The sequence below is a fragment of the Corythoichthys intestinalis genome, chromosome 7, assembly GCF_030265065.1.
Source record: "Corythoichthys intestinalis isolate RoL2023-P3 chromosome 7, ASM3026506v1, whole genome shotgun sequence".
Classification (NCBI taxonomy): domain Eukaryota; kingdom Metazoa; phylum Chordata; class Actinopteri; order Syngnathiformes; family Syngnathidae; genus Corythoichthys; species Corythoichthys intestinalis.
Genome location: NC_080401.1, coordinates 26,853,856 through 26,876,246, shown reverse-complemented (window position 1 = coordinate 26,876,246; position 22,391 = coordinate 26,853,856). Strand labels below are relative to the sequence as shown.

Sequence of the window (22,391 nt, the reverse complement as noted above, 5' to 3'; positions counted from 1 at the left end):
GTGATGTAGTATTCATGTATATTGTATATTTTATGTTGTATAACTTTAGTTCCTATGTGAATATTAGTTCCTACTTGTTTTGTTGTGGTAGGAGGGTTTTGTATTGAACAAAGGGCTGTGTTGGTTATTATTATAGCAAAGAAGACAGCAGTAAATCAACAAAGACAAGTCAACTGTGCCCCGATCTACCACTCAAGAGATCTGATGGACTCAAAAAGTGGTTTACGATTGCATATTAGTTTGAAAACCGACCGGATCCACCGTATTTTTACACGTGTGACTTCCTGGTCTGCCTGATCCTACCGGTAGTAGTATTGACGCAGGAGGGCCGCGTCTCGCGTCAAATAATAAACTCTGCCGTTCTTTTCGCGTGCGTCGTGTTGAGCGGCTTCTGGGACGCGTCTAACACGCGGCCGCACTGCGACTGGTGTGCATTGGCTGATTGACTTTAACGCCCGCGTTTCATTGCGTTCTCACGGCGGCCACGTTGCATAAAAATTGGCGCCCTCTGTAGTTCAAAACGTACTAAATATTATAGATTTTTAAATCGATGGCAATATTTTATGAGTTTCTAATCACAAATTTTAGTAAAAGAGAACAACTTTGGCCTATTAGAGCCTACAAGTCTTTAAGTCCGAGGTTCCCTTTAAAGACTTAACAGAGGGTCAGACCAATGTGGCCATTTTTACACACACACACACATGTAAATGCATTTGGATAGATGTATTGAGCGTCTACTACCCAATTATGACATACTGTTTCCACTAAGAAACACTTTTCCATCACACAAACAGTACAGCCTGGAGACAACATGCAGGAACAGATTCATATCTAGACTCATTTCCTTTCTACACACAAATACACACTACCTCCATCCACTTGCAATGACATGTCCACTTAATCATATGGTGATTTCTGCTTCGGTAGATGTCTTCACCTTCATAAATTCCGTATAAAATTGTATGACAATGCTAAAAACACTCAAGGGCTGTTTCTTGTCCTTTTTGTTTTTCAACCAAGGACAAGAGTCACCTTGAAGGTCGAAAGTAGACCTTAGCATTTCTCTCCCCCTGTGCCACTAATCCATACATTGCATAACACAGCAAACACTCCCTTCACATTCACAGTGGTGGCGGGTAACTGCAGAAAAAACATGGGGAAGGGGGAGGTGGGGTGAAAATGACAAAAATAGAAACAGCAAAGAGATTCATTCATAAAGTCAAGACATGAGCATGAAACTTCAGGATGAAGGAGTTAATGCTTAAACAAATCATGTTTAGCACACCATATATATTATGTGCGGATAGGGTGAACTGTCGTGTGTATTGTCTGATGTATTGTCCTTTACAAGCAACCATCCAAACCTGATTAATGCATTAAAAATGCCCATGAGAATAAAATGCACCAATATGCAAAGAGCAAAGCTAGGACATAGAAATAAGTAAAGGGTGGGGAATCCTCTATTAGACTTGTATGAATCTACATAATTTCTTATCCTACTGTCAAATAACCAGACAATTGTCACATTTTAGTTTGGCCTCACCTATGACAAAGAATTCTAAACGAGGGAGTCCATTTTTCTGGACTAGGTCTACGTCATTACATTTGCTCCACTTCTTTCTCTCCCGCTGTGACTCTACGGTCCATCCCTTTTGTTTATTTTTTGCCTCTCTTATCTTTGTTTCTCCATCCGTTCTCTCCAGGCTATCTCTCTCAATTATGTCCAATTTCCCCATCATTTTTGCCTCAGTGAATGCCTTTCCTTCTGTCATCTTTCACTATGATGAGATGAAATGCCATGTTTTGCCCAGTCCCCACTTTGACCCAACCATGCATTTTGCCTCTTAGCTCCCATCAGCCTTACCAGGTGTGTGCTACAGTGAAGCGTCGCCTCTGCCTGATGCTCTTGTTGACCATCAGCTTGCGGAAGAGCCTCGGAGAGCTCCGTGGGGAAAGTTTAGGTGATGTGGCGCCACGTTTCCCTCCCACCACACCAGGGACCTTGGGGGGCTCCAGTTCTAGATGCATATGCTCCTTGAATGTGCGTATGCAGGAGTCCATCTCAACACTCAGCTCATTTGAAGACATCTCTGTGGACTAGATGGCTTTTTCCAATTCAACCAATTCCAGTCCCCAAGTCAGTCACATAAGTTGCTTGGAGAAAGCAGGTTTAGTCTTCCTCTTGATTAGATGGAGAGAGCTTGCAAAAATGAGGCCAAGTCATATATGCACACACCAAAAAAGGCAAACACACACACATACCTCTTATGTTGTTTGGGGTTGCTTTGCCTCTGTGCTGTTATTAAGGGGTTTAGGGATTTGCCAGCCAGCAGTTATGCCCACTCCCTTTCTCTGTTGCACTGTCGTCCTTTCATCTGTGGCTCTTGAGAGGAGTTTACACAAAGCAGGATCACATTTAACTCCTTGGAGTGCACAAGAATTCTGTGCTTCTCACCCTCCTAATTCAAATGACTGATAAGTTGGTTCTGGCTGTGTTTCTGCGTCACTCTCATCTCCTGCTAAAAGGACATCCCAAGACCAACTCTTTCGAACAGTCCATCCACACAGCTGATGCAGGCGAGCTACCTTATGAAAGATTCAGAGGAGCTTAAAATTGCCTCCTCCTGTCCTGCTCTACTCTCTCCATCAACTCCTGCTTGATTGACCTCCACAGTGGGAAAACAGCCAGGACATCTCCAAAGGCACTCCTGGTGTGGCACACCGTGACTCCAACTATGTAGAGCCCCGAGTCAGATTGCTCGTCACTTTCACAAGCAGAGCAGCGAGAGGAGCACGACATGCAGGGAAATGCTTCACTTGCTCTTTCATTCAGGATACACACAGCTGAGGAGCCGAGTGCATGCATGCAGTGAGCACAAGCCACGCCTCCACAAGGAAGGATTGGCTGCTTGCTGGAGTGACGACAAGCTGGCATGCTCAGTAACAGGTTGTCTGACTTATTTATTATTTTTTCCTATAGAGGGGATTTGTGGTAATTCTGATGATGTTGTGACCTTTTGCGAGCCAGGGAAGCAGCAAGTGTAGGCCAAGAAAAAAATATTTGCACAAGCGATAAAGGCAAGCAGCTTAATGGGTATCTGGGAACTGAAACACACATGCTGATCAAAAGGTCACCTGATCTGAATAAACACTTGCATGCAATTGTACATAAAAGTCCTGGGGAATGAGGCACGCATTAAAACACTTAACTCATCAACACTCTACCATCACAACCTCTTTCTCTCTCCCTCCCTCCCTCTTTCCCTCTCTCTCACGCATACAATTTCATGCATGTTTAAGAAATTAAACTTGCAGTAAAGGCAGTAAATAGAAGCAATGTAGCCATTTCCACAAAAATGAGGAAGACATTTATGATTAAAAATAGGAAAATACCACGAGCAATTGAAAACTGACATGAGGCGAAAGGAATTCTAAAAGAAGAAGAATATGAATTTAACATATCAAGATTGAGAATTTAACATTTCTGGACTTTGACTGTAGCAAAATAAAATGTCCCGAAACAGCAACTCCATACTAAAACTGCAAGCAGAGGACAATGCTGAACAGATATTGTAATAATGGGAAAATGGTCAGAGGTCGTTGTTCAGTAGAACCTCCACATTTTTTAAGTTAACCTTAGTGCCAGACATGAACTAAGAGCAAGGCTGGATATAACTGCAGGAAGTGCCTGCTACTGATTTAACATGTACAGTGGGGCATATAAGTATTTAGTCAACCACTAATTGTGCAAGTTCTCCAACTTGAAAATATTAGAGAGGCCTGTAATTGTCAACATGGGTAAACCTCAACCATGAGAGACAGAATGTGGAGAAAAAAAAATAGAAAATCACATTGTTTGATTTTTAAAGAATTTATTTGCAAATCATGGTGGAAAAGAAGTATTTGGTCAATACCAAAAGATCATTTCAATACTTTGTTCCTGTAACTCTTCACAAGCTTTTCACACACTGTTGCTGGTATTTTGGCCCATTCCTCCATGCAGATCTCCTCTAGAGCAGTGATATTTTGGGGCTGTCGTTGGGTAACACGGACTTTCAACTCCCTCCACCGATTTTCTATGGGGTTGAGATCTGGAGACTGGCTAGGCCACTCCAGGACCTTGAAATGCTTCTTACGAAGCCACTCCTTTGTTTCCCTGGCTGTGTGTTTGGGATCATTGTCATGCTGAAAGACCCAGCCACTTCTCATCTTCGATGCCCTTGCTGATGTAAGGAGATTTTCACTCAAAATCTCTTGATACATGGCCCCATTCATTCTTTCCTTTACACAGATCATTCGTCCTGGTCCCTTTGCAGAAAAACAGCCCCAAAGCATAATGTTTCCACCCCCATGCTACACAGTGGGTATGGTGCAATTCAGTATTCTTTTTCCTCCAAACACAAGAACCTGTGTTTCAACCAAAAAGTTTTATTTTGGTTTCATCTGAGCATAACACATTCTCCCAGTCCTCTTCTGGATCATCCAAATACTCTCTAGTGAACCACAGACGGGCCTGGACGTGTCCTTTCTTCAGCAGGGGGACACGTCTGGCAGTGCAGGATTTGAGTCCCTGGCGGCGCATCGTGTTACTGATAGTAGCCTTTGTTACTGTGGTCCCAGCTCTCTGTAGGTCATTCACTAGGTCCCACCGTGTGGTTCTGGGATTTTTGCTCACCGTTCTTGTTATCATTTTGACGCCACGGGGTAAGATCTTGCATGGAGCCCCAGATCAAGGAAGATTATCAGTGGTCTTGTATGTCTTCCATTTTCTAATAATTGCTCCCACAGTTGATTTCTTTACACCAAGCATTTTACCTATTGCAGATTCAGTCTTCCCAGCCTGGTGCAGGTCTACAGTTTTGTCTCTGGTGTCCTTCGACAGCTCTTTGGTCTTGGCCATAGTGGAGTTTGGAGTGTGACTGACCGAGGTTGTGGACAGGTGTCTTTTATACCGATAATGAGTTAAAACAGGTGCAATTAATACCGGTAAAGAGTGGAGCCTCATTAGACCTCGTTAGAAGAAGTTAGACCTCTTTGACAGCCAGAAATCTTGCTTGTTTTTAGGTGACCAAATACTTATTTTCCACTCTAATTTGGAAATAAATTCTTTAAAAATCAGACAATGTGATTTTCTGGGGGTTTTTTTCACATTCTGTCTCTCATGGTTGAGGTTTACCCATGTTGACAATTACAGGCCTCTCTAATCTTTTCAAGTAGGAAAACTTGCACAATTGGTGGTTGACTAAATACTTATTTGCCCCACTGTATACCTAATTTCTTGTGGCATGTAAATCCAAATCTGCTATGGCTGTCCTACTTGCACAGAAATAGCCAATGAAATGTCTAAGATATTTGGGTGTAACCACATTACCATCAAATGTTTTGTTGTAAATAGGGTAGCAAAGGGGGAAAAAAAGGGTCGAGAAGGATATATGCAAATTAACTGCCAAAGAAGAAGAATAAAACATCAAGCTACCGGGAATCCATTATCCTCCAGTGACAAGACATTGCCTTTGCAGCACACTGAATAGGCACTGAATGGGTTTGCCACTGGTCCCGAAATGGCAAAATGTGCCTTTAGGTATATCCAATCTATTGACACACATTGTATTATCATTGATAGAAACCCAATACCTTGCCCAACAGTTATTTATCTATATTTGGAAGAGGTCTGAGCAATGTCTCCGATCCGATCACCCACCGCCACCAGTGAGCCACCCTCCGCAAACATGTTTTACATGTCGGTTGGCCTTCCTCCTCTGAGCCGTGGCCGTCTGTAACTTTTCTGTAGCCGAAGTATACCTATACCAGCGATTTCGTTTTCTTCGATGGAGGAAAAAAATCAGCAGTTTCACTTCCTCCAGTGTAGCACAGCTGACTCACTGACACTGAGCAACAACCGGTCGGGGAGGGTTGAGCCTTGCAGCTGCAAGCGAGGGATTTCTCCCTGCATTTTTGGGACATAAAAAATAGCTACTGTAATACCTTAGGGACCATATGACGGATAATTTTTGCGATATTGAAACCATGACTTTTTCATACCACGGTATACCTTGAAACCGGTAATCGGCACATGTCTAGTCTCGACATATGATGACATGCTTTAAATACGACGATTTATCACAGCGTCGCAATTCTATTGTTTTCCCACAGGAGCGCCGCACAGCAGATTTTCTTGTGAGAGAAATAAACATGGGCGATCGTATGTCGAGGTACCACTATATAGCGGTAATAATTTTCAACATCGAAATGCCTTTCCACTTTGCTCACCAAGCTAGCCACGGCATTTTCATTTTTCATTATTCTACTCTCTCACTCGCGCAGTTGCTCACGCTAACCACTCAGCATGATCACCATTAATGTAGTGGATGTCGAGAATGCCCACAACCAATTTTATGGGGTCTCGCTTACTGAAAATCAAGGTCACCAATGTAAAGTTGTAATTACAGTCATTTTCGCACTGTAAGGCGCACCTGACTATAAACCGCCACCAGACAAATTTGACACGAAAACGACATTTGTTCATAGATAAGCCGCACTGGACTATAAGCCGCTTCTGTCCTCACTGTATTATGGGATATTTATACTGAAAGATACTAACAGGTAACACTTTATTTGACAGTGTTATAATTCCACTGTCATAAGTAAATGAACCACCATGAAGCTTTGAACCAATTGGCTGCAAACCTTCATTGCTTCAAGAAGCTTCATTTGGCAATCACTGCTACCTTAGGGGAGACAGTCAACCTCTGCTGCCATCTGCTGTCAACACTGTTGTTGTCCGAAATGCCTTATAACATGCATTGCAGCGCTACAGATGTAAATAACAATCAAAATTCATGTTCTGTGCTAATTACTTATTCAGTTTCTGTTCCAGTTGTTTCATTAATTGCTACTTATGGTATTTGGTAACTATTTATTTGACAGTGGCACCATAAGACTGTCATAATTTTGACGTAACACTGCCAAGAGCATTAATGAATGCTTAAAACACATGTAATTTAGTGTTATACTGCAAATTATCTAACTTTTGAATGGATGTAAAAGATCCAAGATGGATGTAAATGAAGTTAGTGACATAATTTGCCGGATGATACTTAATGACATCTGTCATAAGCATTCAGTAATGCCCATGATAGTGACATGTCACAATTATGAAGGTCATATGACGGTCTTATGACGCCGCCGTCAAATGAAGTGCTACTTATTAACCCAAATAAATCAACAAATAAACCGCACTGGACTATAAGCCGCAGGATTCAAATGAAGGAAAAAAGTAGCAGCTTTTAGTCCTAAAATTACGGTAATAATATTTTAAATGTATTACCCATTTTATGTGTAATGATTTTTTTATGTGGTCCAGAATTGTTTATTCCTTCTCTGAAGTCATATAAGGCCCTGGGAGTTCCCTACTGACAAATACAGTACGTAATTGAAAACACATATTTGGGGAAATGGAAAAAAAAAAAAAAAAAAAAAAAAACTGCATTCTTTTTCATTCACAAAAAATACAAATAGCATATTACAGTGAAATGTTTGCAACGTGGAGACAATGCGTGAGACTTGTTTGTGCTATGAGGGAAGTGAATCTTACATGTCTAACTGTGGAAATGGATCTTACAAGTCTAACTGTGGTTCAGTTGCAGGTGTTGAGGCCGGAGGTGTCTATGTGTCCAGCTAATGTCTTTATGAGACTCTAATGCAGTCTCTCCTGTTACGTAACATCATCTCTTCTTAACTCCCTCTTTCATACGAGAGCCCTCGCTTGTGAGGGCAAACAATAGTGCTTTGTGGCCTAGATTAGAGGACATAAATTGATACACAAAGGTTTGTGGAGTAAGAGAGAATGATGGAGGGTTGAAAAAAAAAGCTAAGACAACAGAGGACATTCAGGGAGCATTAATGAGAGAGAAAAGGGGAAGAATGAAGACAGTTAAAGGGGGAACAAATGTTGCATAAAGCTTCAAAGAGCTTTGTTGTTTCAAGGTGACTTTATCCATATGGGGTTTTAGATACGGTATACTTGCATTAAGCAGGTTGTTATTGTAAATGCACGCTTTTGTTGTAGTTTATTTTTTAATCTGGCACTCTACGGTAGTTTGATTAAAGAGTTAAGACTGGCTTGCGATCAGTCCAGTGTATGACAGACGGACGGACGGACAGAGGGACAAACAGCTAGATTACGCTGTCATTTTGCCTCTATTGCCGATTTACTAGGGCTTAGTCTTTTTGTGTCCAGAAAATATATGATACCATACTTAAAAGTAAATCGGAAAAATCAGTCAACAGGACAATGCTGGCACACATTGCACAAAGAAACATGCACACAACATTTACATGGATCAACAATGGCCGATTGTAGCATTTTGACAAAATGAGTCCGTCCATCCTTTGGGAGTTTGAGATCAGTTTTTTTTTTTTTTTTTTTAACCATAATTCGCAATAATCCAGTATATTTCAATAGTATAACAGTAATATTTGGCCTGGAGCCAATTCGATACTGTATCGCCAAACAGGGGTTGTAATTCGATACAGGACGATATCTTCAAAGACAACATAAATGACCATCGAAGCCGCTACTAAATCTGAAGGATGTAAGAAAAATACTTATGATTACAATTCGTCTGGGCAATACTGCGATTTCAATATAATTTTAATAGGGCTGTCAAAAATATCGCATTAACGGGCAGTAATTAATTTTTTAAATTAAACACATTGAAATATTTGACGCAATTAACGCACATGCCCCGCTCAAACAGATTAAAATGACAGTACAGTATAATGTCCGCTTGTTACTTGTTTTTTGGTGTTTGGCGCCCTCTGTTGGTGCTTGGGTCCAACTGATTTTATGGGTTAGAACCATGAGTGAGCATGGTGTAATTATTGACATCAACAATGGCGAGCTACTAGTTTATGTTTTGATTGAAAATTTTACTAATTTTAATAAAACGAAAACATTAAGAGGGGTTTTAATACAAAATTTCTATAAATTGTACTAACATTTATCTTTTAAGAACTACAAGTCTTTCTATCCATGGATTGCTTTAAGAGAATGTTAATAATGTTAATGCCATCGTGTTGATTTATTGTTAGAATAAACAAATACAGTACTTATGTACCGTATGTGGAATGTATATATCCGTCTTGTGTCTAATCTTTCCATTCCAACAATAATTTACAAAAAAATTTGGCATATTTTATAGATGGTTTGAATTGCGATTAATTACGATTAATTAATTTTTAAGCTGTAATTAACTCGATTAAAAATTTTAAGCGTTTGACAGCCCTAAATTTTAACAGAACTTGTGTCAACTATTTCCCTAATGTAGTTGTTTATGGTACATCGGTCATTTATAAACATACTGGACTGTCTCAGAAAATTAGAATACACAATATTCTAATTTTCTGAGACAGTCCTGTATATTGTTCTATGTAAAGGACGTCAGCCAAGGTCGGCCCCCCACATTTTTACCACGCCAAATCTGGTCCCCTTTGCAAAAAGTTTGGACACCCCTGCTTTAAATGGTGGATTAATGTACAGGACTGTCTCAGAAAATTAGAATATTGTGTATTCTAATTTTCTGAGACAGTCCAGTATATAGGTTGTCACCGGGTTACGACGTACCTGACTTACGTGATTTTGACTTTATGACGCCGGAGTCATGTTTTTTTTCATAATGTTGACTTTTGTTTTGTGAGCCATGCTTTTATCTTGGTGCAGGAAGCGTAGAGGAGGTAGTACTAATGGCACAGGAGTAAGAGCGCATGTACACACGAAGAAGAACGTATTTGCGCACACGAAGAAGAGCGCACTGGCACGCACACACGAGGATGAGCGCATTTCCCACTATGTCGCACAGCAGAGTGAGAGAGAGAGACAGCAATCCTGTACACATTTGTTGCTTGTGAGGCAATGCCAGTACATAACACATTTGTACTGTTTATTGTGCGTTTCCAATTGTGGTCGAATACTAAGGGCAAGTTTATGTGATTGTTTTTGATGATGTGCGAACGCTAACTGATAGATGCTAATCATTTATGTGGATTGTTATTGCTGTATCAGCAGCTAGTTACAAACGCAAATTTGAATTGCTGTTATTAAGATGAAACTGATTAAATTTCATTTTTATTTCAGTCTTGTAATATTTTACTCAATCTGCAAGTGTTGATGCCATGAGAAACTGAATAAAGTCAGCAAACAACACGGACATCTAGCCATGACTTAGCTCCAACGCCTTGGCGAGGACAGTACAATGACATAACACGTGTTTTTTGGATAGTTATTTTGAGATTTAGGGTGTTTTTAGGGGTACTTAAGGGGTTAATTCCGAATTCGCGGAAATTCAGGTTACATCGCCAGTATATTACGTTCGTAACCCGGGGACTACCTGTATTTGGGGCTTGCATCAATAACTGCATCAGAGACCAAAGAGGGCTGAGGTGTGTGGCATAAAATTCATATTATGGGATAAATTCAACATATCTTTTGCGATCTTTTTTTTTTCTTTTTCATGTTTAATTAAAAGGAATGAGCAGATACATTAGTTAGCACAACAAATCCTGTGACAGTGAAGTCCTGTCATCATTCAAGGGCCTTTCCGAGAAAAGTTTTTCAAAATGATCGGTTTAATTACCATCCAGAAACACAATTGAAAGCGACAGAATGCTAACATGTAATACAAATAGAGAAAATAGCACGCAGAGAGGGTGTTTGTAAACCAATAACAGATTATTATTATAATATAATTTGTTTCAGCTTTCAGCGTCAGTGTTTCTTTTTTTTTCTTTTTTTTTTCATAATTTGTTTTCGGTTTCAGCAACAACAACAAATATTTCAGTGCATCTGTGCAAAATTTAAACAATATAACTTGTATAAATAATTTGTGCCTCACTTTTGTGATTTCTCAAATAGATTAGACTAAGTTTTAAAATTTTTTAAATGAACAAAAGAAACGGTCACAGCCTGAACATGGCTGGAAATAGAGGAGACTCACGATCTGTAAACACCCTAAATGTCTGCCAGAGAGTGACGCACAGCTTGCCTGCTCTGAACACTACAATCTGGAGTGAGCTGAATTCAACAAAAGAATAGACGACAGATAAGGAGACATGATCATATCCTCAGAAGGCCCGAGTTAATGTGTCCAAATAGGAAGAGTTACAAAAAAAAAAAAAAATCAAAGCCTTTACAAACAATTCTGTTCTTTGACTTAATAACATTATTATTATTACATCTCTATCAATCTAGTGTATAATTCCTCATAGGTTAGAAATCCTATTTGGACCTAGCTTTTTATGTCGATTCATTCATTCATTCATTTTCCATGATGTGCCAAAATCATGCCCTGTAGTGATACTGCTCTCTTGTGGATAAAAATGGCATTGCCACTCAAATACTTCAACAATAAACATATTTGAATGATGATGGATGGAGAACAGATTTTGGTCCGTATAAAATGTCACTTTCCTTTAAAGCGATGGGAAAAGAAAAAAAAAAAAAAATGAAAGATGCATTTACTTGCCTTCTAGCCAAACAAATAGTATTGGCAGTACAGAGTTACGAGATTTACTCCCCTTCTTTATAATGATTGGTGAATAATGGATGTGACATACAAGTGGTCATTGATTCATACATAATACTAAACATCAGTAAACATTTGCCAAATTCATTGACAATTAGTTGCACCGTTAAGAAGGGGGGCAAAGCTCATTAGGCCACACACAGTGTATCACCAAAGTGAGTACACCCCTCGCATTTCTGCAGATATTTAGGCATATCTTTTCATGGGACAACACTGACAAAATGACACTTTGACACAATGAAAAGTAGTCTGCATGCAGCTTATATAATAGAGTTAATTTATTTTCCCCTCAAAATATAGCCATTAATATCTAAACCCCTGTCAACAAAAGTGAGTACACCGCATGGGAACTACGTACATCCCTAAATGTCCAAATTGAGTACTGCTTGTCATTTTCCCTCCAAAATGTCACGTGACTCGTTTAGGGATGTATGTAGTTCCCATGCAGTGTACTCACTTTTGTTGCCAGGGGTTTTGATATTAATGGCTATATTTTGAGTTATTTTGAGGGGAAAATAAATTAACTCTATTATATGAGCTGGACAGAGACTACTTTTCATTGTGTCAAAGTGTCATTTTGTCAGTGTTGTGCCATGAAAAGATATACTGTACTTAAATATCTGCAGAAATGCGAAGGGTGTACTCACTTTTGTGATACACTGTATGTATTGGTCAAATCATGATCAAACTGGTGTTAATGTGGGCCACAAACAAAATGAAACTCCCCCCAAAATACCACAGGCCGCTCAAACACCTAATGATTCCTTGAGTCATAATTCAGGCATGACTGATCCGCCAAATTAGAATAATAATGGTACGCAATACAGCCTGTACACATGCTATATCTCAATTGGCAGTCAAGTGATGCTGCAGTGGTTCGTACTGCTTCACGTCATTGCCGCCGTGAATTCAGTTAGCATGTGAACATACATTAAGTGTGAATCACTATCAGTCTCTTTTCATTAACTAGCAAATAATTGGCTGTAGCGCCCTACAAGTCTGAAAAGCGCAAGCAACAGAGAAAATGAATGAACATTGCAATCACTGTATTTCACTATAAACATTCGTAGGGAGTCCCAGTGCAAGCAATCTGAATATATGAACACAAACTCATTTGGTACATCCATGATAATTAGTGATTTACGTTCTACAGTGTGAATTTCAACAAATGGTTGAATTTTGACCCCAAAAATGATTCATTTATCCCAGGGGTCAGCAACCCGTGGCTCTAGAGCCGCATGTGGCTCTTTAGCACTGCCTTAGTGGCTCCCTGGAGCTTTTTCTAAAATATTTGAAAATGGAAGAATATTTTGGAAATATACTACTGTATATTTTTTGTTTCAATACGGCTTCTGTAGGAGGACAAACATGACACAAACAGTCTTCTAATTTATTAATATTGTATTGAAGCTAAATTTGAGTCTGCATCGTAAAAGTGAGTAGTCACGTGGTGCGTTATTCTCTTTCTGATACACTGTAGGCTCATTATGTATTTGTAGCTAACTTAGTCATTTTGATAGTAGGCTAATATAAAGCTAATGTAGATACATACAGCATGTGTTGCCTTCATTATGAGGCTTAAGTCAGGCTTTTAATGTTTTGTGGCTCCAGACATAATTGTTTTTTTGGTTTTTTTTAAGTCCAATGTGGCCCTTTCAGCATTTTGGGTTGCCGACCCCTGATTTATCCTATATGTGACATGAACATTAATGCATTTTGCATATGAATCCCTATTATCTGTTGTGTTACAACAAAATATTGCTTGTTTCAATGGCAGAAATGTACTCACCATTCAGGGTCAACCGGCGTGATGTCTATCCTGGGAGGGGCCCCAAAAGGTAACGATGTTGGTCGTGACATGACCTCATCGTCAGGTGTCCGAGCCCTTTCCCCCTGACGCCACGACAACGGCGGCAGCTGCAAGTTCCCAGACAATCGCCTCCGACCCCTGCGCAGGTCGACACCCAGTGTGCATGTCGTGGTTGTAAAAGATTCGCTGAGACAACAATCTGACAGTTCTTTGCCATCCTGAAAAGAGAAAAAGATTAAGCCATTTACTTTTGATTGGTATGGTTATATAATTATGATATTATTAATGGGATTAAAAAGATTAAAAAGGCTATTTTAAACTTAATCTGTAATCTGAAGGTTTATAAAAATGTGTTTTCCCCTCATTGGTATATTGCGAGTTTTGCCACTAAGGGGCACTAAAACGCTGTTTAATTACCTCCTTCAGTAGGTGAAACCTACAGAAAGAGAGATTTTGGGTTTGGTTCCATGTCTGTTTGTCTATTTGTCCAAATACAATACTTGTTACTATATAGCTCAACTCAAAAAGCAAAGAAACGGATAATTATCAAACTTGTAGAATATGTTTAAAATATAAAACAGAAGAAGTGATAACATTTTTTAGGTAAAGGCCACGGGGCCAAATTGAGTTTGGCTGCATTGGTGATGGTTTGCATTCTCAGAGCGCTCCTCCAGTTTTATATAGGGTTGTAAACTGTAACTGGTTCCCCAGCCAACCGCAAGACCAATGTTTTTGGAACAAAGAGCTACTTGTGGATACAGAATAATACAAACGGCGATAAAATATTAATAAATATCTCCGCCAGTAGTTGAAACATAAGGAAGTCGAGAGTAATTTATTCGGTTCCCTACATGTTTGTTTAACTGGATGTTTGCATTTAACACAAGTGAAAAATAATTAAAAGTGCCAATTTTATATGAAATGGAAGAGTTGATTTCATTTTGGTGTAATGAGGTGAAATGTCAAAGTGTGTCAGGAAATCAAGGAAACTTCATTAGATTAGCCCATTTAACTAAAATTTTATAGGTAGGTGATATGATGAGAAGAAAAAGCATAATAACATTTTTGGGCATGAGGGTAAAGGTAGCTTGCCCACCAGGGATAATTTGACACCTCTTGATTTTGGCCTCCCTGTGTTCCGGGATTTATTTGGGCAGATCCGGCACCTCTCGTGTATAGAAAATATTAGTAATATAAAAATGTCTGTAAAAACTGTATTGCAATAGCCCCGAAGGGGGGGTTGGGGGGTTGGGGGGAGTCATTGATGGCATTCTCCCATTTTTTGTGGCAACAATAAGAAAACAATAAACAAAATATCAGCGGACTGCCGCCACATTCGACATCAAACTTTTAATTGGACGTCCTGGGCTACCTGCTTCCACAGGTGAGTTACTGCCGTGCAATTCAATTTGGACTTGTTCTGAGTGGTACAGGATGCTGTTGAATATTAGTACTGTATTGTTTTACAGTTATCAGGGTTTGGCTTATTTTAATTTCGAAACATGTTATGTACAGTATATTTACTTAAGTTCCTTATAAATTGTGAGCTAGATATGACTTGTATATGCTACTTGCACAGCAGGAACTTTATTTCACTGCATTCATTGTGCAAATTTCACCAAAATAAAGCCAGTGTTGTGAAAAAAAGTTGATGTTCATTCATATTGTTGGAGACCTTTTTTTTTTTTTTTTTTTTTTTTTAACTAAAACCTAGTGTATCCGTCAACTAATACTAGACTAAAAAATTGTGTTTTCGTCGACTAAAACTAGACTAAAACTAACACATTTTGAAATGACTAAAATATGACTGACTAATAAGTATTTTCATCCAAAAGACTAAGACTAAAATTAAAAGGTCTGCCAAAAACAACACTGCCCACCACACCTAGTCGTGAAAAATATTTTCTAACATTGAACCTGTCCATTGGCTCACTCTTCTGCTTTCTCGTCATCTGTTTTTTCCCTAATGTCCAGTAGAACCTCCGAGTTGTCCATATTTTCCCCTGATTCGTTCTAGAACCTTTCCTGTCATACACACCTAAATTACAATGTAAAATGAAAAGTTTTCAGTGCCTTTGGAGTGAGTCGGATTCACACTAGAGGATTTAAAGTCCAGTTCATTTACTTTTGACAGATACCTTTTCTTGTTGCTTTAGTCATACAATTTTTGACAGCATACAGTCGTATGAAAGTATCTGGCCCTTTTGGAATTTCTCCCACTTCTGCATGAAATCACCATCAGTTGTGATCTGATGTTTGTCAAAATCACACAGATGAAAATACAGTGTCTGATTTAACTAAAACCACCCAAACATTTATAGGTTTTCATATTTTAATGAGGATAGCATGCAAACAATGACAGAAGAGGGGGAAATAAGCAAGTGAACCCTCTGCCTAAAGAGACTTAAAGAGCATTTGAAAACAATTTTTACCAAACGATTTAAGTCAGGTGTGTGCCCAATCACTGATGAGTGTTTAAAGCTGCCCTGCCCACTATAAAACACACAAGGATACAAAACAATTTTTAAAAGTCTGGATGTTCATCAGTCGACAGTCAGAGAAGTTGTCTACAAATGGAAAGAGTTTGGCACTGTTGCTTCTCTCGCAAGGAGTGGCCGTGCACCAAAGATGACGCCAAGAGTTCAGCGCAGACACATCAACTATATGTAAAACTATGGCCAAGAATGGTGTTCATGGGAGGAATCCACAGAGGAAGCCACTGCTTTCAAAATAAAACATTGTTGCTCGTTTAATGTGCGCAAAAAAGGCACTTAGACACTCCACAGAAGTTTTGGCAAAATATTTTGTGGACTGATGAAACCAAAATTGAATTGTTTGGGAGTAACACACAACGTCATGTGTGGAGGAAAAATGGAACAGCTCACCAACATCAACACCTCATCCCCACCTTGAAGCATGGTGGAGGGAGCATCATGATTTGGAGCTGTTTTGCAGCCTCAGGGCCTGGAAAACCCAAAATCATTAATGGAAGAATGAATTCAAAGGTTTATCAGGATGTTTTGCAGGAAAACCTGAGGCGGTCTGTCAGACAGTTGAAGCTAAAAAGAGGATGGATGCTTCAACAAGACAATGACGCTAAACACAGAAGTAAATCAACTTCAGAATGGTTTGAGAAGAACAAAATACACGTTCTGGAGTGGCCAAGTCACAGTCCAGACTTGAACCCCATTGAGATGCTGTGACATGACCTAAAGACAGTGATTCATGCCAGACATCACAGGAATCTGACTGAATTACAGCAGTTTTAAGAGAATGGGCAAGATTAGGCCTGATCGATGTGCCTGCAGGAAGCGTCTGGTTGAGGTTATTGCAGCCAAAGGGGGGCCCACAAAATATTAAATGTGATGGTTCACTAACTTATTCCCCCCCTTCTGCCATTGTTTGCATACTATCTTCGTTAAAATATGAAAACCTACATTTGTTTGGGTGGTTTTAGTTCAAACAGACACTGTATTTCTAATCTGTGTGGTTTTGACAAAGATCAGATCACATTTGATGGTGATTTTCTGCAGAAATGTGACAAATTCCAAAAGATTTAGATACTTTTTCATACAACTGTAGCAAGGACACCAAAGCACGTGCCGCACATTACTCTTCATGATGAAAAATGCTGGTTGAACTCCTAATGGTATGGCATTGACTTTGACCAGAAAAACACATTAAATATTACATAGAGTTTTTGTAAAACATGTGCCCTTGTCACATGTCAGTGCACGTATTGGCTCCCTCACCAAAGCCCTAATCACTCAAAACCCTTGCTATTCTGATGCCAAGGCAACATAGCCACAGGGAGGGAATGACAAGATGAGAAAACAGCACCTGCTTTCCATCAGGATTGAGAGGGCGGCAAGATGAAAAGACCAAGGGTGGGCTCTTGGTCAGGGTAAATTGCGAGGAATAATAAATGGAAATGCAGCGAAAGAAACTACTGTAAATATGAATATAAATAAACATGAAATAAAATGTTCAGCTTCACATACATTATGTTGAAACATTTAAGAGTTGTGCTTTTCTTATGCACAACATGAATGGAAACACCCCCCTTGTGTATGTGACTGTTCATGCTTGCATGAACCTATCATGCAGCTCCAGGGTGTGTACTCTGTGTCATGGTTAGATAAGTTACTGGTGTTTGGAAGCTTTGAGGCTATGGGAATTGCTTTAGGATACAGCTGTTTTTCCGTGAAGAATCTAATGAGATATTGGTGTCTTGCTATACTGCTTACTTAAGAGTAATCTTGCTAAGTTCTTATTGATGGACTGTTACATTCCTTAATGAACTTGGAATGGCAAAGAGAACCGGCTCTAAGTAAAACTGTGTGGCAAAACATTCTTTCTATTCTTGTCATCAACTCTTCATAGCTGTGAAAATAGCCAGATCCACCTGCCTGTGACAAGAGAATAAATTGCCCACTTTCTCTTGAGAGTAGAACATGTGACGCTTGATAAATCTGGCTTGTCTGACGTTTGAACATAAAAGTGCATTCAGGGAAATTGGCTGAAAGCAATTTAAGTCATTGCAGCTTATTTATTTGGTTTACATGCACAAATAGTTTAGCAGAGTGAAATGCCAGCCAGGGAGTGGCACAAAGGGTAGGAAACAGATGACAGAAATGACATATTCTCTTCCACTCTCTCAAAAGAACAATTCTTGACAACAGATGACTCACATGCACACATTACTCACAAATGTTTCCATGTAGTGTAAATCATATTACATTTATAGCTCAATAAACTAAAGCAATTGGATGCATTGATGCCACCTAATACAAAATTACACTGGACTGGTAGACAGATTTTCAAGTTCCTTAGATACAATATAAAATGTGCAGTATACAAGGGCCGTGAATAAAATAAGATCCCATTTTCAAAATACACGTAAACCTGTTGCCTGTCTTAAACATTTCCTTATTGAAGCATTTCCTGCACACAATTCCAACTGGCTAATATGTCATTAAAGTTAGGGTTTACAGGGCCAGCTCTTGATTGCACTTGAAAGCCTGCAAATGTGCCAATATTAGAATTCATATTCTCAGAAACTACTTCACTGATTACCACAAAACATTTGGAAGAGCACCAAGGGAGAATGTTCAATTTTGGTGCAGATGTGGGACTGTTTCTATTCATTTTTCTACAAACTAATTATCAGACAACAGTACAAGACACGGTTGTATTTATCTAAACTGCCCTTTCAAGTAGACCAGGGGTTTCAGACCTGTGGCCCGGGGTCCGATTTTGGCCACGGAACAACTTAAAAACAAAGTGTAGTATTAGTGTGGCCCGCTCATATTTTAACCTTGTACATTTAGATTTTTTCTTTTTTTTTCTTTCTTTTCTTTTTTTTTTTTTTTTTTTTAATTTCTTATGGCCTACCATAGCACAGGTTGATAACCTTTGATGGCATTTATCAAAAAAATATCCATAGTGAGTCAGCAATATTAGCAACTTGGTAGTGATATATTTTTTTTTACAAAGTAGAAGGAAAGCATAATTTTTTAAAAATATATTTTGTTGTGTGCCAGTCATGTTTTTCTCAGAACCTAGGAAATTGAAAAGTTTTTGTGTTTTTGTGCATCCTGGGGTGTCTTACAGTACAACATTAAACTACTCAGTTGCAGAGTGTTCCTGTTGTTGTGGATAAGGCACAAATTCCCCCGACTTCTCAAAAGTTTAGGGGGTGATGAACATCCTGGTGCCGTGCGCAACTCTCGGGCTGTCTGAGCGGCAGTATATGCAGGCAAAAGCACTCGGAGGATCGGGGTGGATTCCCCATGTGAGGCGAAACGTAACTTTGGCTGTTTTAGCCCAAAATGTGGCTCGTTGTGACATTTATTGTCAATTATTGAGCTGCGATGTGCTGATAAACTGTGAATGAATGTGTGGAATGAAAGAACATGGCCATTTTTGAGCACCATGAGAACTTCCAGCGCAGAGGCTCCGGGCAGTTCGCGCTCCTCTCACGGCCACCCGAAAGTCACCATTTTCGGGCACGAGGACACGGCGCATCAGGGGGAAATCCACGTTCGCAGGCAAAACTCAACTTTGTTCTTTAACTCAAAATGTGGCACACTGAGGTGGATTCACTGGTTCAAGAATCTATATGTTTTGGAATTAGAGGTGTATCGCGTTAACGGGCGGTAATGAATTTTTTTTTTATTAATCTCGTTAAAATATTTAACGCATGCACGGAATGACCCTTTTATGCGTTGCCTCAAACAGTTTACAATGATGCGAGTGGGCACAGGTGTTCATTGGCTTAAGCTTTGGCAAATCTTTCACAACAAATATAAGTATTCTGGCAAACGACACGGGGAGAATGAAAGGAGACGATCTTTTTCCTGATACGCTTAATTGAACACAACGCAGAACATACTGTATACCATTTGCAGCCACTACCAACAGTCATGGTTTCCCAACTTCCCATCATGCATTTGGGCGGAACAGTTAAGTCGCTACAGTATCATTTAGTGAAAGCACAACAAAAATAATATTCCTATCTCTCAAAAAAATAATTTTCACAAAAAGAAAAGCGCTCAATGCAATGAGAACTGGCATTCCCAATCAAAATAGCTGTGCAAAATACACATAAAACACTCAGACTTTGCCTTGGCTAGATCTCTAATTAATTCAAAACTCGCCATTGACACCTTGTGGTGTATTTCAATCACTACCTTACGTAGTTAATAACACTGTGGAAGAACGGCAGGGAGCCCATGTGACGTCCCGCTCGGCGATGTCAACATTGGCGAGCTATTAGTTTATTTTTTGATTGAAAATTTTACAAATTTTATTAAAACGAAAACATTAAAAAGGGTTCTAAAATAAAATTACGATAACTTGTACTCAAATTCATCTTTTAAGAACTACAATTCTTTCTATCCGTGGATCCCTTTAACAGAAAGAATGTTAATAATGTTAATGCCATCTTGTGGATTTATTGTTATAATAAATGCAGTACTTACAGTGCCTTGCAAAAGTATTTGGCCCCCTTGAATCTTGCAACCTTTCGCCACATTTCAGGCTTCAAACAAAGATATGAAATTTATTTTTTTTGTCAAGGATCAACAACAAGTGGGACACAATCGTGAAGTGGAACAACATTTACTGGATAATTTAAACTTTTTTAAAAAATATAAAACTGAAAAGTGTGGCGTGCAATATTATTCGGCCCCTTTACTTTCAGTGCAGCAAACTCACTCCAGAAGTTCAGTGAGGATCTCTGAATGATCCAATGTTGTCCTAAATGACCGATGATGATAAATAGAATCCCCCGGTGTGTAATCAAGTCTCCGTATAAATGCACCTGCTCTGTGATAGTCTCAGGGTTCTGTTTAAAGTGCAGAGAGCATTATGAAAACCAAGGAACACACCAGGCAGGTCCGAGATACTGTTGTGGAGAAGTTTAAAGCCGGATTTGGATACAAAAAAAATTCCCAAGCTTTAAACATCTCAAGGAGCACTGTGCAAGCCATCATATTGAAATGGAAGGAGCATCAGACCACTGCAAATCTACCAAGACCCGGCCGTCCTTCCAAACTTTCCTCTCAAACAAGGAGAAAACTGATCAGAGATGCAGCCAAGAGGCCCATGATCACTCTGGATGAACTGCAGAGATCTACAGCTGAGGTGGGAGAGTCTGTCCATAGGACAACAATCAGTCGTACACTGCACAAATCTGGCCTTTATGGAAGAGTGGCAAGAAGAAAGCCAGTTCTCAAAGATATCCATAAAAAGTCTCGTTTAAAGTTTGCCACAAGCCACCTGGGAGACACACCAAACATGTGGAAGAAGGTGCTCTGGTCAGATGAAACCAAAATTGAACTTTTTGGCCACAATGCAAAACAATATGTTTGGCGTAAAAGCAACACAGCTCATCACCCTGAACACACCATCTCCACTGTCAAACATGGTGGTGGCAGCATCATGGTTTGGGCCTGCTTTTCTTCAGCAGGGACAGGGAAGATGGTTAAAATTGAAGGGAAGATGGATGCAGCCAAATACAGGAACATTCTGGAAGAAAACCTGTTGGTATCTGCACAAGACCTGAGACTGGGACGGAGATTTATCTTCCAACAGGACAATGATCCAAAACATAAAGCCAAATCTACAATGGAATGGTTCAAAAATAAACGTATCCAGGTGTTAGAATGGCCAAGTCAAAGTCCAGACCTGAATCCAATCGAGAATCTGTGGAAAGAGCTGAAGACTGCTTTTCACAAACACTCTCCATCCAACCTCACTGAGCTCGAGCTGTTTTGCAAGGAAGAATGGGCAAGAATGTCAATCTCTCGATGTGCAAAACTGATAGAAACATACCCCAAGCGACTTGCAGCTGTAATTGGAGCAAAAGGTGGCGCTACAAAGTATTAATGCAAGGGGGCCGAATAATATTGCACGCCCCACTTTTCAGTTTTTTATTTGTTAAAAAAGTTTAAATTATCCAATAAATTTTGTTCCACTACACGATTGTGTCCCACTTGTTGTTGATTCTTGACAAAAAATTAAAATTTCATATCTTTATGTTTGAAGCCTGAAATGTGGCGAAAGGTTGCAAGGTTCAAGGGGGCCGAAAACTTTTGCAAGGCACTGTATGTACAGTATGTTGAATGTTTGTCCGTCTTTGTCTTATCTTTCCATTCCAACAATAATTTACAGAAAAATATGACATATTTTAGAGATGGTTTGAATTGTGATTAATTACGATTAATTAATTTTTAGGCTGTCATTCACTCAATTAAAAATTGTAATCGTTTGACAGCCCTATTTGGAATACAAGCATTTTGGTGTCTTCATTTATTTTCTCTCATTTTTCAACTTTTGGGGGAATTTTAGTTCATTATTAATATTAACCCAATGACAGCATATGTTATATTTCATTATAGTATACATGTACTACGTATAGAGAAATGTAAAGTACATCAAATGAAAGTTTGATTGATTGTATGCAGAAAAAATGGCAACTCCACAGAGGAACCGTG

At 39.3% G+C, this 22,391-nt stretch overlaps 1 protein-coding gene across 4 annotated transcripts in view; it reads right to left on the bottom strand.

Annotated features, from left to right (window-relative positions):
- pde4ba (phosphodiesterase 4B, cAMP-specific a) overlaps positions 1 to 22,391 on the bottom strand; it is a 240,747-nt gene that overhangs the window by 173,868 nt on the left and 44,488 nt on the right. The window contains exons 1-2 of one of the 4 annotated variants that reach the window (XM_057842034.1): positions 2,263 to 2,843; positions 1,865 to 2,200 (exon numbers count right to left, since the gene is read on the bottom strand). In XM_057842034.1, coding sequence (XP_057698017.1) covers positions 1,865 to 2,088 — 224 coding nt within the window. In that variant the 5' untranslated portion in view covers positions 2,089 to 2,200; positions 2,263 to 2,843. Of the gene's footprint in view, positions 1 to 1,864; positions 2,844 to 13,371; positions 13,611 to 22,391 lie in introns of those variants that run through there. The other 3 variants (XM_057842035.1, XM_057842031.1, XM_057842032.1) reach the window with 3 other exon arrangements.